Raw genomic sequence first — 15,629 nt, 5'->3', positions numbered from 1 at the left:
GAAGTACCAGTGACTCGCTCAATACGGAAGTGGTCAGATGACGCGGATGCTACGCTACAGGACTGTTTTGCTAGCACAGACTGGAATATGTTCCGGGATTCATCCATTGGCATTGAGGAGTATACCACCTCAGTCACCGGCTCTCCGTAGCCGACGTGAGCAAGACCTTTAAACAGGTCAACATTCACAAGGCCGCGGGGCCAGACGCATTACCAGGGCGTATACTCAGAGCATGCGCGGACCAACTGGCAAGTGTCTTCACTGACATTTTCAACCTCTCCCTGACCGAGTCTGTAATACCCACATGTTTCAAGCAGACCACCATAGTCCCTGTTCCCAAGAATGCGAAGGTAACCTGCCTAAATGACTACCGCCCCGTAGCACTCACGTCGGTAGCCATGAAGTGCTTTGAAAGGCTGGTCATGGCTCACACCATCATCCCGGAAACCCTAGACCAACTTCAATTCGCATACCGCCCCAACAGATCCACAGATGACGTAATCTCAATCGCACTCCATACTGCCCTTTCCCACCTGAACAAAAGGAACACCAATGTGAGAATGCTGTTCATTGACTACAGCTCAGCGTTCAACACTATAGTGCCCACAAAGCTCATCACTAAGCTAAGGACCCTGGGACTAAACACCTCCCTTTGCAACTGGATCCTGGACTTCCTGACGGGCCGCCCCCAGGTGGTAAGGGTAGGCAACAACACATCTGCCACACTGATCCTCAACACCGGGGCCCCTCAGGGGTGCGTGCTTAGTCCCCTCCTGTACTCCTTGTTCACCCACGACTGCATGGCCAAGCACGACTCCAACACCATTAAGTTTGCTGACGACAACACAGTGGTAGGCCTGATCACCGACAACGATGAGACAGCCTATAGGGAGGAGGTCAGAGACCTGGCAGTGTGGTGCCAGGACAACTAGTGTGAGCAAGGCCCCCATTAACATCGATGGGGCTGTAGTGGAGCGTGTCGAGAGTTTAAAGTTCTGTGGTGTCCACATAACCAACAAAGTATCATGGTCCAAACACACCAAGACAGTCGTGAAGATGGCATAACAACACCTTTTCCTCCTCAGGACATTGAAAAGATTTGGCATGGGTCCCCAGATCCTCAAAGTTATACAGCTGCACCATCGAGAGCATCCTGACCGGTTGCTTCACCGCCTGGTATGGCAACTGCTCGGCATCCGACCACAAGGCGCTACAGAGGGTAGTGCGTACGGCCCAATACATCACTGGGGCCAAGCTTCCTGCCATCCAGGACCTATATTCTAGGTGGTGTCAGAGGAAGGCCCAAAACATTTTCAAAGAATCCAGTCACCCAAGTCATAGACTGTTCTCTCTGCTACTGCACGGCAAGCTGTACCGGAGCGCCAAGTCTAAGTCCAAAAGGTTCCTTAACAGCCTCTACCCCCAAGCCATAAGACTGCTGAACAATTTATCAAATGGCCACCCGGAGTATTTACATTAACCCCCCCGCTGGTGCTCGCTGTTTATTATCTATGCATGTACAAACTACCTCGACTAACCTGTACCCCCGCAAATTGACTCGGTACTGGTACCCCCTGTATATAGCCTTGTTATTGTTATGTAACTTTATTGTGTTACTTTTTATTTTTAACTTTAGTTTATTTAGTAAATATTTTCTTAACTCTATTTCTGGAACTGCATTGTTGGTTAAGGGCTTGTAAGTAATCATTTCACGGTAAGATTGTGACAAATAACATTTAATTTGATTTGAAGTTCATCTCCTCAGTCGTGTTTGTGTCAGCAGGCTTGAGTATGCTCATCGTAATGACCTTAGCCCGTTCCCTTATTGCTATTCCTGTAGAATGCCATTGTTCATTAAAATGACTATATGCCATTAATGAGACATTGGCTCATAACTTTAGATGACCATACCCCTGGGCCGTTGTCTGTAAAGTCTTCCTCCAGAGTGACTAACAGTCTCCACACTGGTCCAGGGGTTTGAACTCTGCGCCTCTGCCCTAGAGTGCCACTTAGTCCAGCTCTGGAAATCTTTAGTACGGACAGTGTGTGGAGCCTAACGAGGAGTCGGCTGTCATGTGGGTAGTGACAGGAGGATATGATACTACAGCAGGCAGCAGAGGTCTAGGTTGATGATGAAACCCTGTAGAGCTCCACAGACATCATTAGATACAGCCACATCCTCTGAGTGGCCGTTACCTGGCTCGGAGAGCAGAGACGCAGTAGGAATGGGTAATGCAACAGCATTGCACAGCTCCGAGGTCACATACTCTGTTTTTGGTGGCTTACCATTAGCCTCATACTAGTCATAAGGAAATAAAGGCTTACCAGTTTGTAAACTGCATTTACTAAGCTTCATTACTGCAGCAGTGCAGAATGATAGGCCTAGGTGTGTTCTCGATACAAGTCATTATCTAGATTCTAAATGTTCAGAGTTTTAATAGTCACCTGTGTAGGGTTGCAGGTGTGATTGCAGGGTACAATGAAAATCTTAGGCTTGGAGCTCCAACATGCAGGACTAAGTGAAATAAAATAATGAAAATGGTAATAAAAACAATAGAAATAGAAATAGTACTATATACATAATAACAACTGTAGCAGTGATGAATAAATACATGTCCATTTGGGTGGAGGTAGGGTAAAGACTGTTGAGGGGGTGGGGTGGAATGACCATAGGGGGAGCAGCATGACCATTGAGGGGTGTGGGGATGAAGTGAAATTAAAACTATTAAAAAAGTAATAATATTCATATTAACAACTGCAACAGTGATGAATGTCGTTGGGGTGGGGGCAGAGTAAAAGTGCGTTGGGGGGTGGCATGTCCACAGGGGGAGTAGCAGTGATTGTCCATAGGGGGAGAAGCAGGGGGGAGGTTCATAATACTCAAATGATGTACCTTCATCAACAAATACACATACCTCCCAGACAGCCTTCCTAAACCAGGTTAATTCCCAAATCCATGCATACAACACAATACACTACGATAACGTTCACCCTCCCCACTGCCTCTTCTTCACATAGTAAATTCCCTAGCAGATACAGCGGTTCCATACTCTGGAATTCCTATCTTCACATTGGCAAAATATCATCATCCCTCAATATCTTAAAGTGTACAGTCATGGTCAAAAGTTTTGAGAATGACACAAGTATTGGTCTTCACAAAGTTTGCTGCTTCAGTGTTATGAGATTTTTGTCAGATGTTACTATGGTATACTGAAGTATAATTACAACATTTTTTATTATTATTTATTATTATTAATTACAAGCATTCTGTAAGTGTCAAAGGCTTTTATTGACAATTACATTAAGTTTATGCAAAGAGTCAATATTTGCAGTGTTGACCCTTCTTTTTCAAGACCTCTGCAATCCGCCCTGGCATGCTGTCAATTAACTTATGGGCCACATCCTGACTGATGGCAGCCCATTCTTGCATAATCAATGTTTGGAGTTTGTCAGAATTTGTGGGGTTTTGTTTGTCCACCCGCCTCTTGAGGATCGACCACAAGTTCTCAATGGGATTAAGGTCTGGGGAGTTTCCTGGCCATGGACTCAATGTTGATGTTTTGTTCCCCGAGCCACTTAGTTATCACTTTTGCCTTATGGCAAGGTGCTCCATCATGCTGGAAAAGGCATTGGTCGTCACCAAACTGTTCTTGGATGGTTGGGATAAGTTGCTCTCGGAGGATGTGTTGGTACCATTCTTTATTCATGGCTGTGTTCTTAGGAAACATTGTGAGTGAGCCCACTCCCTTGGCTGAGAAGCAACCCCACACATGAATGGTCTCAGGATTCTTTACTGTTGGCATGACACAGGACTGATGGTAGCGCTCACCTTGTCTTCTCCGGACAAGGTGTTTTCCGGATGCCCCAAACAATCGGAAAGGGGATTCATCAGAGAAAATGACTTTACCCCAGTCCTCAGCAGTCCAATCCCTGTACATGTTGAAGAATATCAGTCTGTCCCTGATGTTTTTCCTGGAGAGAAGTGGCTTCTTTGCTGCCCTTCTTGACACCAGGCCATCCCCCAAAAGTCTTCCCCTCACTGTGCGTGCAGATGCACTCGCACCTGCCTGCTGCCATTCCTGAGCAAGCTCTGCACTGGTGGTGCCTCGATCCCGCAGCTGAATCAACTTTGGGAGACGGCCCTGGCACTTGCTGGACTTTCTTGGGCGCCCTGACGCCGCCTTCACCACAATTGAAGTTCTTGATGATCCGATAAATGGTTGATTTTAGGTGCAATCTTACTAGTAGCAATATCCTTGCCTGTGAAGCCCTTTTTGTGCAAAGCAATGATGACGGCACGTGTTTCCTTGCAGGTAACCATGGTTAACAGAGGAACAACAATGATTTCAAGCACCACCCTCCTTTTAAAGCTTCCAGTGTATTATTCTAACTCAATCAGCATGACAGAGTGATCTCCAGCCTTGTCCTCGTCAACACTCTCACCTGTGTTAACGAGAGAATCACTGACATGATGGCAGCTGGTCCTTTTGTGGCAGGACTGAAATGCAGTGGAAATGTTTTTTGGGGATTAAGTTCATTTTCATGGCAAAGAGGGACTTTGCAATTAATTGCAATTCATCTGATCACTCTTCATGACATTCTGGAGTATATGCAAATTGCCATCATCAAAACTGAGGCAGCAGACTTTGTGAAAATTAATATTTGTGTCGTTCTCAAAACTTTTGACCACGACTGTAGACTAGGGGTCAGCCTGATTAACCAAACTAGACAGTAGTCTCCATGTAGCCAAGCTCTTTCTCTCTCACGCGCGCACACACACACCATTTACATTTTTTCATTTTTAGTCATTTAGCAGACGCTCTTATCCAGAGTGCATACTTTTTTTTCATACTGGCCCCCCGTGGGAATCGAACCCACAACCCTGCCGTTGCAAGCGCCATGCTCTACCAACTGAGCTACACGATTTATCAGGTATACTGAGTTATCATGTACATTTTATAATTAGAATGCTCTGTTTCTACTTTCTACTTATAGCGTTTGAAGCACCTATCTGTAGTAGACACTGAATCGATTCACTTTGATTGTTCCTGTGTGTGTTGATTCAAATCAAAATGTATTTGTCACATGCGCCGAATACAACAGGTGTAGACCTTACCTTGAAACGCTTACTTACAAGCCCTTAACCAACAATGCAGTTTTACAGTGAGGGGAAAAAAGTATTTGATCCCCTGCTGATTTTGTACGTTTGCCCACTGACAAAGAAATGATCAGTCTATAATTTTAATGGTAGGTTTATTTGAACAGTGAGAGACAGAATAACAACAAAAAAATCCAGAAAAACGCATGTAAAAATTTTGATAAATTGATTTGCATTTTAATGAGGGAAATAAGTATTTGACACCCTCTCAAGCAGAAAGATTTCTGGCTCCCAGGTGTCTTTTATACAGGTAACGAGCTGAGATTAGGAGCACACTCTTAAAGGGAGTGCTCCTAATCTCAGTTTGTTACCTGTATAAAAGACACCTGTCCACAGAAGCAATCAATCAATCAGATTCCAAACTCTCCACCATGGCCAAGACCAAAGAGCTCTCCAAGGATTTCAGGGACAAGATTGTAGACCTACACAACGCTGGAATGGGCTACAAGACCATCGCCAAGCAGCTTGGTGAGAAGGTGACAACAGTTGGTGCGATTATTTGCAAATGGAAGAAACACAAAATAACTGTCAATCTCCCTCGGCCTGGGGCTCCATGCAAGATCTCACCTCGTGGAGTTGCAATGATCATGAGAACGGTGAGGAATCAGCCCAGAACTACACGGGAGGATCTTGTCAATGATCTCAAGGCAGCTGGGACCATAGTCACCAAGAAAACAATTGGTAACACACTACGCCGTGAAGGACTGAAATCCTGCAGCACCCGCAAGGACCCCCTGCTCAAGAAAGCACATATACAGGGCCGTCTGAAGTTTGCCAATGAACATCTGAATGATTCAGAGGAGAACTGGGTGAAAGTGTTGTGGTCAGATGAGACCAAAATCAAGCTCTTTGGCAGCAACTCAACTCGCCGTGTTTGGAGGAGGAGGAATGCTGCCTATGATTAAAATGCAAATCAATTTATAACATTTTTGACATGCGTTTTTCTGGATGTTGTTGTTGTTATTCTGTCTCTCACTGTTCAAATAAACCTACCATTAAAATTATAGACTGATCATGTCTTTGTCAGTGGGCAAATGTACAAAATCAGCAGGGGATCAAATACTTTCTTCCCTCACTGTAAGTGTTAAAGTATTTACTAAAATAAACTGAAGTAAAAAATAAAAATGCAGAAAAATAACAAATAACATAGAGCTGGAAGATGTGGACAAAAATCCATATCGCAATCCATTTTAAATTGATGTGATAATGATATAGAATAATACGTTTAACAATGTGAACCACTGTTTTTGTTATTGTCCTTTTAAGCAACTACTAGTAGTTTGGTGGTTGTAGCCATCAATTGTCCCATTAACAATCCCCCATATTATTTCATTTCAAACTTCACATTTCTTTGGTATAGGCTACTAATCGTAATGAATGCTACCAGCAAAATAGCTACATTCCCCTATCCTCTCCCTGGCGTGGCCTGCAGACAGACACTATCCTCTCCCTGGCGTGGCCTGCAGACAGACACTATCCTCTCCCTGGCGTGGCCTGCAGACAGACACTATCTAATTCTCTCCAGATTGGCCCTTTATCCAGTCCCCCAGTGCACAGCCTTTTATGGCTTAATTAAATATCAGACATCGCTAACTCTGCTGTCCCTAACCCCTGGGCTACATCCTTCCGGACCGCCGAGAGAGGAGGAGGACAGAACGTTTGAAATACAATGAGAGGGGAGATGTTGTTGAGGCAGAAGGAACAGCCTCGATGCCGACTGCTGTCATCAGTAAATAGGTTGGGAGTTCATTTGCGTTCATTACTGGGAAATGAGTTAGCCCGGGGATGGCCGTGTAACTCAGATTACAGCTGATGCGATTGAAGATGTAGTTACATGTTAATCTCATCTTCTGTGTCTGTCCCTAAAAAAAACTACATGGAGAAGAAAATATCACTTCAGATTTGCCATGCCTTTATATGGTTCCACTGGAAATAGATGGCTGGTTATGCAATACTGCCTGCCTGTCCCTTCCACTTACATTTACATTTATGTCATTTAGCAGACGCTCTTATCCAGAGCGACTTACAAATAGGTGCATTCACCTTATAGCCAGTGGGATGATTACTTTATCCTATCCCAGGTATTCCTTAAAGAGGTGGGGTTTCAAATGTCTCCGGAAGGTGGTGAGTGACTCCGCTGTCCTGGCGTCGTGAGGGAGGGAGCTTGTTCCACCATTGGGGTGCCAGAGCAGCGAACAGTTTTGACTGGGCTGAGCGGGAACTATGCTTCCGCAGAGGTAGGGGAGCCAGCAGGCCAGAGGTGGATGAACGCAGTGCCCTCGTTTGGGTGTAGGGACTGATCAGAGCCTGAAGGTACGGAGGTGCCGTTCCCCTCACAGCTCCGTAGGTAAGCACCATGGTCTTGTAGCAGATGCGAGCTTCAACTGGAAGCCAGTGGAGTGTGCGGAGGAGCGGGGTGACGTGAGAGAACTTGGGAAGGTTGAACACCAGACGGGCTGCAGCATTCTGGATGAGTTGTAGGGGTTTAATGGCACAGGCAGGGAGCCCAGCCAACAGCGAGTTGCAGTAATCCAGACGGGAGATGACAAGTGCAGGGAGGAGAATGTGGCAAAGAGCTTCCTAGGGTTAGAGGCGGATGCTTGGAATTTAGAGTGGTAGAAAGTGGCCTTAGCAGCAGAAACTGATGAAGAGAATGTAGAGAGGAGGGAGTGAAAAGATGCCAGGTCCGCAGGGAGTCTAGTTTTCTTCCATTTCCGCTCGGCTGCCCGGAGCCCTGTTCTGTGAGCTCGCAATGAGTCATCAAGCCACGGAGCTGGAGGGGAGGACCGAGCCGGCCGGGAGGATAGGGGACATAGAGAGTCAAAGGATGCAGAAAGGGAGGAGAGGAGGGTTGAGGAGGCAGAATCAGGAGATTGGAGGGAGAAGGATTGAGCAGAGGGAAGAGATGATAGGATGGAAGAGGAGAGAGTAGCGGGAGAGAGAGAGCGAAGGTTGCGACGGCGCATTACCATCTGTGTAGGGGCAGAGTGAGTAGTGTTGGAGGAGAGGGAGAGAGAAAAGGATACAAAGTAGTGGTCGGAGACTTGGAGGGGAGTTGCAGTGAGATTAGTAGAAGAACAGCATCTAGTGAAGATGAGGTCAAGCGTATTGCCTGCCTTGTGAGTAGGGGGGGACGGTGAGAGGGTGAGGTCAAAAGAGGAGAGGAGTGGAAAGAAGGAGGCAGAGAGAAATGAGTCAAATGTAGACGTAGGGAGGTTGAAATCCCCCAGAACTGTGAGGGGTGAGCCATCCTCAGGAAAGGAACTTATCAAGGCGTCAAGCTCATTGATGAACTCTCCAAGGGAACCTGGAGGGCGATAGATGACAAGGATATTAAGCTTAAATGGGCTAGTGACTGTGACAGCATGGAAGTCAAATGAGGAGATAGACAGATGGGTCAGGGGAAAAATTGAGAATGTCCACTTGGGAGAGATGAGGATTCCTGTGCCACCACCCCGCTGACCAGATGCTCTCGGGGTATGCGAGAACACATGGTCAGACGAGGAGAGAGCAGCAGGGGTAGCAGTGTTTTCAGTGGTAATCCATGTTTCCGTCAGCGCCAAGAAGTCGAGGGACTGGAGGGTAGCATAGGCTGAGATGAACTCTGCCTTGTTGGCAGCAGAACGGCAGTTCCAGAGGCTGCCTGGAACTCCACGTGGGTCGTACGTGCAGGGACCACCCGGTTAGAGAGGCAGCAAACACGCGGTGTGAGGCGTTTGTGTAGCCTGTGCGGAGAGGGGATTTTCTATTCACCTTAACTTTTACTGCTAATATGCATAACTTCTGAGAATTCATTATTATATTAATAATAGTTTCACAGGTAAAATAAACTCTAAAAGAATAACTGTTGTAATCATCTCCTGCATGTTTTTGCATATTGAATGTTAGTGTTGTGTGGTGTCATGGTCAAACTGCTCTCGCAGTGTATCTGATTTCATCAATCCTCTGCATTCAATCAACAAAGTTCTACCTCTTGCTCCCGGAGTCCTTTAGTTGTTTTTGTGCTATCATCAATGGGCGAGGAGGCACAGTTTCGTTGTTTTGTATTTGGACCTCCGATAACTGTCCGTAACAGAATAAATAGCTGTTTCCTTCAATGGCTGCCATTGATATAGAAATACCCTAAATATCCCTAAAGATTTACCTTTAAAAAGCAGTTTACCTGACACATTGAATAAATGTCATCTATATGAGTGAGTGAGTTATTGAGAGACTCACACAAATCCATCAATGCTCTTCAGTGGCGTCATCTTCACACAAGTGTAACACTGCCTGTGTTCGGTGCTGTTTCATGTCTGGAGCATTAATGGGTATACGTCCAATGACGTATATAAACTCTGGATTGCTGACGCTATGTATTGGCCATTGAGAGGCTTTGAAGCCACCTGTCGGCCATATTGGCACTCCCTAGTAGGAGCAGTCCTCCATAGGAATGAATGGAATTCAACAGTATTTTAATTTAATGTTTCAAGGACAAAAATACATGTATTTTGTTGTTGTAGTGGGGACAGTAATATTAGTACTCTCTAAAAATATATACTTTAAGGAATTGTTTTTATTTTTATGTTTAACTCACATACAATTTAAAAGTATGCATTAAAGTGTCTAATAATATAATAAACATGTCAAAAACGAATGTAGACATTAATAAATGCATTTCTATAGTTTCCTAAGTCTTTTTTTTTACAATTGAGGAGGAGTACCAAGATGGCTGCGCAGTGGCTTCAATACAGCACACCCTGTCAGTCATCCAGGGTTTATACACATTGGTAATGTCTGCTCTGCGCTCACACAGTGCCATGTTCACTGTGATCTTTGAGGGCATCATTACTTCACGATGCATTTTGACAGAGGGTTTTTTATCCTTGGTGGTGGCAGCTTCAGAAAATCTACAATGATGACACAGTCGGGAAAAACTGGAAATAAAAGAACAGGCTGAGAGAGGTGTTTTGCAGTCTTAACAAGCCACTGTAAAGGTCGGGTGTGTTTTGTATGTGTAATCAAGGCCACTTTTCCAAGCGAGTGATTTGATGAGGAAACGGTCCATTCGTTAAGAGGCTTATCGCTCCTTCCTCTTCTGATAAGTAGGCTTCATATGCTCCACTAAAGATGTCTTAAGTATATCCAGATACTCTTTTCCTGTGTGATAAATTGTATATGAGTAATTATTTGGGCTTTGGTATGTTATCAGGGCACCTTTTATATGTTCTGCTCACTGTGTGAAACAGCTTACTGTCCATAGCCATGCTCTGCAGTGTAAGGAGCACCACCTCTCAATAACAAATCATGTCTGGCTATTTTTTGGGGACATTTTAGTCATTTAGCAGACACTCTTATCCAGAGCAACTTACAATTAGTGAGTGCATACATTTTTCATACTATAGGCTACACATTTCCCTTCACACTATTCCCTCATTCTTTTCTCCTGTTTCTGTCCATTTCCTGTCTAGCCAGTGCTTCCCATACTGCACCTTAATCATCCTCATCCCTCACTCCTCTCCTCCTTCCAGAGACGACCCTGTCTCGGTCCTTTCTACACCTTGCAGCACGCCTCTTGTCAGTGCTAAGAAATAACACCTTCCTCATTGGCTCCCACTGCCCCCCCACCCCCTTTTTCTTTTAACAAAAGTAATTTCCTAATTTCCTCTGTTCCGTCCCTCTCTGCTGCACATGCCCGTAGGACACTCCATTTCATCTTGCTTTGAACTCAATTTTAATTTTGCGCGGTAGCAGTTTTTTTATTGACATATTTATTAATTTATGACTACTCACAGCCCCTGCGTGTGCTCACCTTTTCTCTCTGTCTTTCTCTCTCCTCCTCATCCCAGGGGAGAACAGAGCTCATTAATTCAGTGTTGGTTTAATCCCTGCCATCTTGTCAGAGCCTACTTTGTCTGGGGCTTGTTCCTACTGTAGCAGCCTGAGCCACTCCGCTTGAGGAGCCACTCAGCTTGAGGAGCCTCACTGAGAGTAAGAGAGCTATGTTCCTGGCCCAAGGTCGACGTGCCTTTCTTTACATGTTCTGGTGGCCAATGGTGGAACTCCCCGCCAGGATAGTGATAGCTCAAGACCATATCCCATCAAGTGCACTTGTTGCACCATTTGAATAAAGGGAGACTGTTCAGGGGGCAGCTGAATAGGCAGCTGAGTGCTCTACCAGAAGTGCTCTCTCGTGGTGTAGAAAAGAGGACTTGGAGGTGACAGAGTGGGTAAGTAGAGTAGGCCTATATGGTGTTAGCATCGTTAAAATGCCATAAAATTGCAATGGTTAGTCAGAACTCTAAAGAGACAGTCAAATGACACAAATTAACACATTGGCCAAAGAAAATGTTTAGATTAGGTTGATACATGTTTGTATGTCTAGCCTATGTCTTTGGAATCATGACTGTTTGTATGCATGTGCCTAGTATGGGAGTGTTTACCTGTCTATATGGGCATGTTCTTTCAACTGTTGTCTACAGGGTACCCTCTCTACTCTGTATTTGAGAAGTTTGCTTTAGTCTGTAATTAGCATGGCTAGAGGAGAATGTCATACGTGAGCTGGAGTACCCTTCCCCTCATGCCATCACGTACCTCTCCTCCTAGCCCCCTCTTCCTCCCCCTCCTCTCCTCTAGATAGGACAGGAGCTAATGGAGACCCAGGGTGATTGGTGAGATGACATTTTACTCAGACAGGGGAAAGTGTAATGGGCTCTGTGATGTACTATTGAAGAGGTCTCATGCTCTTCTCCTCTTTCACAACCTGGCTGTCTATCTCTCTCCTGCTGACGGAGCCCTTCTCTCCTCTTTTTCTCTCCTCCCTCTCTCTTTCAGACGCCAAGGAGATAGTCCTGAAGGCCCAGATTCTGGCTGGGGGACGAGGGAAGGGTGTGTTCAACAGTGGCCTTAAAGGTGGAGTGCACTTAACTAAAGAGTGAGTACCCCCGCCAGCCGCACTCACTGAGGTGTGGTTTGAGTAATGGACCCTTCAGAGAATGGTTCTGTTCTTTTTCTCTAACTACTGCTTCAGTTATCCCTCCTAGACACAGTGTTGCTTTCCCTCTGCTGCAGCTACTTAAACAGACCCTGCAATAAAAAGCTAAGTTTGCTACTTTAGGGACAACTGCCCCCAATTAAACTTTGAAATAGTGAATTTATCATTGGGAAATGTCACTGTGCACACCTCACTGAATGTTACTGTATCAGGTTATTGGAGCTCTGATACAGTGGAGCTCAACCGTATTGTGTTCTTCTAGCACATTGTTATAGGCCTATATTGGCCAGATTTCCCTAACAATCTACTGTTTGTCCATCTTATATCACATCAACCCACATCTTCATTGGCCAGCTACTAGATTGTTTCCTCTGCAGAAAATGTTATGTAACCAAGGTAGCAGCGTGACGATAAGGCCTGAACTGTGATTTACGACAAATGGCTACAACATATGTATCATTGTCACACCCTATTTCAGTATTTGGGATAACCAGAAACTTTTCTAAGTGAACCATCTGAAGTTAAGCATCCCCAGACAGTGACCTGTGTGTGTGCACACAGTTCACTCTCCTACCATCTATCAAAGCAAAGCACAAACTCAGGCTTCATTTGTATGTTATAAAAACCAGAGCAAGGCGAGTAACAGGAATGAGACTCACACTTTCTTTAAAGAGCAGCCGAAACCAGGAGAGCCTTACAATCACACTGCAAATGTGCTGAACCATGTCTTTGTTGAAAAGAAAACGTTACTCAGGAGCTGAAAATAATTACTCTGTTATCTGCTATGGTTGATAGTCCTCTATTTATGAAAGATGTTTGTCCTCTAGGTTTTTGTCTGTAATCAAAGATCTATTAATTAAGTAGTTGTAATTGAGACAATCCTGTCTCTTCTTTAGCCCCTCTGTGGTGGGTGAGCTGGCCAATAAGATGCTAGGCTATAGCCTGACCACCAAACAGACGCCAAAGGAGGGAGTGAAAGTAAAAACGGTAAGTCATAGCTGGAGGTAAAAGAACATTCTGTTTTTCTCATTTCAGGGTAATTTCAATTCAGTAATGCAGTTCCATGAAATGAATGACTGTACAAGCATCGGGGCGATAATACATTAGTCTATATTGTTTTCTGTTCCTCTAGTTCTGGGGATAGGTCCCTGGTGGAGACATGCCATTTGAAGCCAGTGTCGTTTGTTGTGTTTGTGCTATTTGGTGTCATGGTTCACTGCGATAAATAATAAATGCGAGTCAGGGCCTCTCTGAGACCAAAGTGTTAGTCACGTAAACAACCATTTCCAAGTGTCACTAACAAGCAGGAATATTATTTTCCTCACTCACACACTGCAGCCCACCCAAAAACACACATTTCCAGGTAATAAACCCTTCTCCACCTGTAGCTTGTGTTTCTCTCCCTTTGCTGCTTTAGTGAAATGTGGCCTGGAGCTCACCATTAACGCTTGTTTTCATTCCTGCCAGCCAGGCACACACCTTGCTCTGCTCCTGCTGCAAAGTTTAGGAGAAGTATCAAATTACTGTCACATTTGCCATTTTTAGAGAAAGCGCTGGCGGGGAAAGAAGTTCACTACCAGGGCTTAGGGGAAAGAGAAAAATATAAACACAAAAACTGTGAAAGCATTGTTGTGAGATGTCATTTCATATTGTAACATTAGCTGCATTATCTATCCATAGCACATGTAATCTGTTAGATGACTGACATAATAACACCATTTCTGATATTGTTTTATTTTGTAAACTAAGCATATAGGAATAGAAAATATATTTCTTGCAGAAATGTATCATGATAAATCATCCCAGAGGGACCTATGATATGATATGCAGGCATGTATCACACAAACCGGTACACACTAGATTAATTTCCCAAATGTGCAGACATTCACAGACAAGGGAGATATAATGCTACCTGCTGTTAGTGGATGTAGTCGCAGGCCCCTCTCAAAGCCCGTCTCAGATTAGATTAGGCCTGGGATCAAAGTAATAAAGTAGCCAGAGAGCTGCAGTGATTGAACAGGACCCAGGCCTCTTAACATGGGCCCTCTTTAACAGGCTGTAATTATATTGTCAAGCTCTGTTTCGCTGAATGAGAACCAGGGGTGAGCTGTCAGCCTGCCATTGTAACACGTCCCCTTCACTTCATTATACTGCAGCCATCCTCTCCAGACATGACACAGAGCATTATCTCTACTGGCAGGACAGACCAGGGCTGGGGAGAGGGGGAGGAAATTGCCAGGACAGACCAGACCAGGGCTGGGGAGAGGGGGAGGAAGTTGCCAGGACAGACCAGACCAGGTCTGGGGAGAGGGGGAGGAAGTTGCCAGGACAGACCAGACCAGGGCTGGGGAGAGGGGGAGGAAGTTGCCAGTACAGACCAGACCAGTGCTGGGGAGAGGGGGAGGAAGTTGCCAGGACAGACAAGGGCTGGGGAGAGGGGGAGGAAGTTGCCAGGACAGACCAGGGCTGGGGAGAGTGGGAGGAAGTTGCCAGGACAGACCAGGGCTGGGGAGAGGGGGAGGAAGTGATAGAAGAAAGAGGAGAAGAGCGTAATGGAGGGTGAGAGGGGCACAGAGAGCCAGTTAGATTGAGAGAAAGACCAGGAGAGGGTGGTAGTAGTGTGGAAAATAGATCAAGACTTTAAGCAGAGAGAGAAAGAAGGCTGCACTGTTGCTTGTTTGCATGGGACATGGAGTCCAAATTAACTCTGTCCAGTTAGGCCCAGGGAACTGATAACAAACAACCAACTCATCTCTATCCCTCTGTCTTTCCATCAATCTCTCTGTCTCTCTCTCCCTTGCCATCTCCCAGCAGGTTGCTTCATTCCCAGTACAGCCTAGATTTAGAACCCATAGGTTCTCTGGGTTGTAATAATACTATCTCCTGTGTCTGTATCTGAGGCCAGTCTGTGATGTGAAGGCAGTAGGCTGACTCTCTCCCTACTGACCAGGTGATGGTGGCTGAAGCCCTGGACATCACCAGAGAGACCTACTTTGCCATCCTGATGGACCGGGCCTGCAACGGCCCCGTCATGGTGGGCAGTCCTCAGGGTGGGATGGACATAGAGGAGGTGGCCGACAAAACCCCAGAACTCATCTTTAAGGTACAGTACTGTGAGCTCTGCAACAGCATATGTTACAAATGACTATAGATGTTAACATGGAACCTCTCACCATTCACTGTACTTGTGATCCAATAGCTTAATATCTCTTACCATTAACTACAGTACAGACATCCCTGGTATCCCTGTACTTCCGTCTGACCGTGTGCGCAGGCGCGCTCTGGCTCTCTCTCTCTCTCTCTCTCTCTCTCTCTCTCTCTCTCTCTCTCTCTCTCTCTCTCTCTCTCTCTCTGGCTTTCGCTCTCTGATTGGCACAATGCATCCCTTGATGGAGAGATCCCTTCTCCATGTTAGAATCTTATCTCTACAAGTGCCTGATAATTATAAAGCCATAATTTCAGGCCCGGTTCTCCTTTCCTCACGACTGGCAGGTTGCC

At 45.4% G+C, this 15,629-nt stretch overlaps 1 protein-coding gene across 1 annotated transcript in view; it reads left to right on the top strand.

Moving 5' to 3' along the window:
* Positions 1-15,629, top strand: part of suclg2 (succinate-CoA ligase GDP-forming subunit beta) — a 104,443-nt gene that overhangs the window by 33,821 nt on the left and 54,993 nt on the right. Inside the window, exons 3-5 of the mRNA XM_045222946.1 lie at positions 11,972-12,071; positions 13,028-13,118; positions 15,082-15,234. Coding sequence (XP_045078881.1) covers positions 11,972-12,071; positions 13,028-13,118; positions 15,082-15,234 — 344 coding nt within the window. The remainder of the gene's footprint in view (positions 1-11,971; positions 12,072-13,027; positions 13,119-15,081; positions 15,235-15,629) is intronic.

This window comes from Coregonus clupeaformis, chromosome 10 (genome assembly GCF_020615455.1).
Source record: "Coregonus clupeaformis isolate EN_2021a chromosome 10, ASM2061545v1, whole genome shotgun sequence".
Lineage (NCBI taxonomy): Eukaryota > Metazoa > Chordata > Actinopteri > Salmoniformes > Salmonidae > Coregonus > Coregonus clupeaformis.
This window is presented reverse-complemented; position numbering and strand designations above follow the sequence as displayed.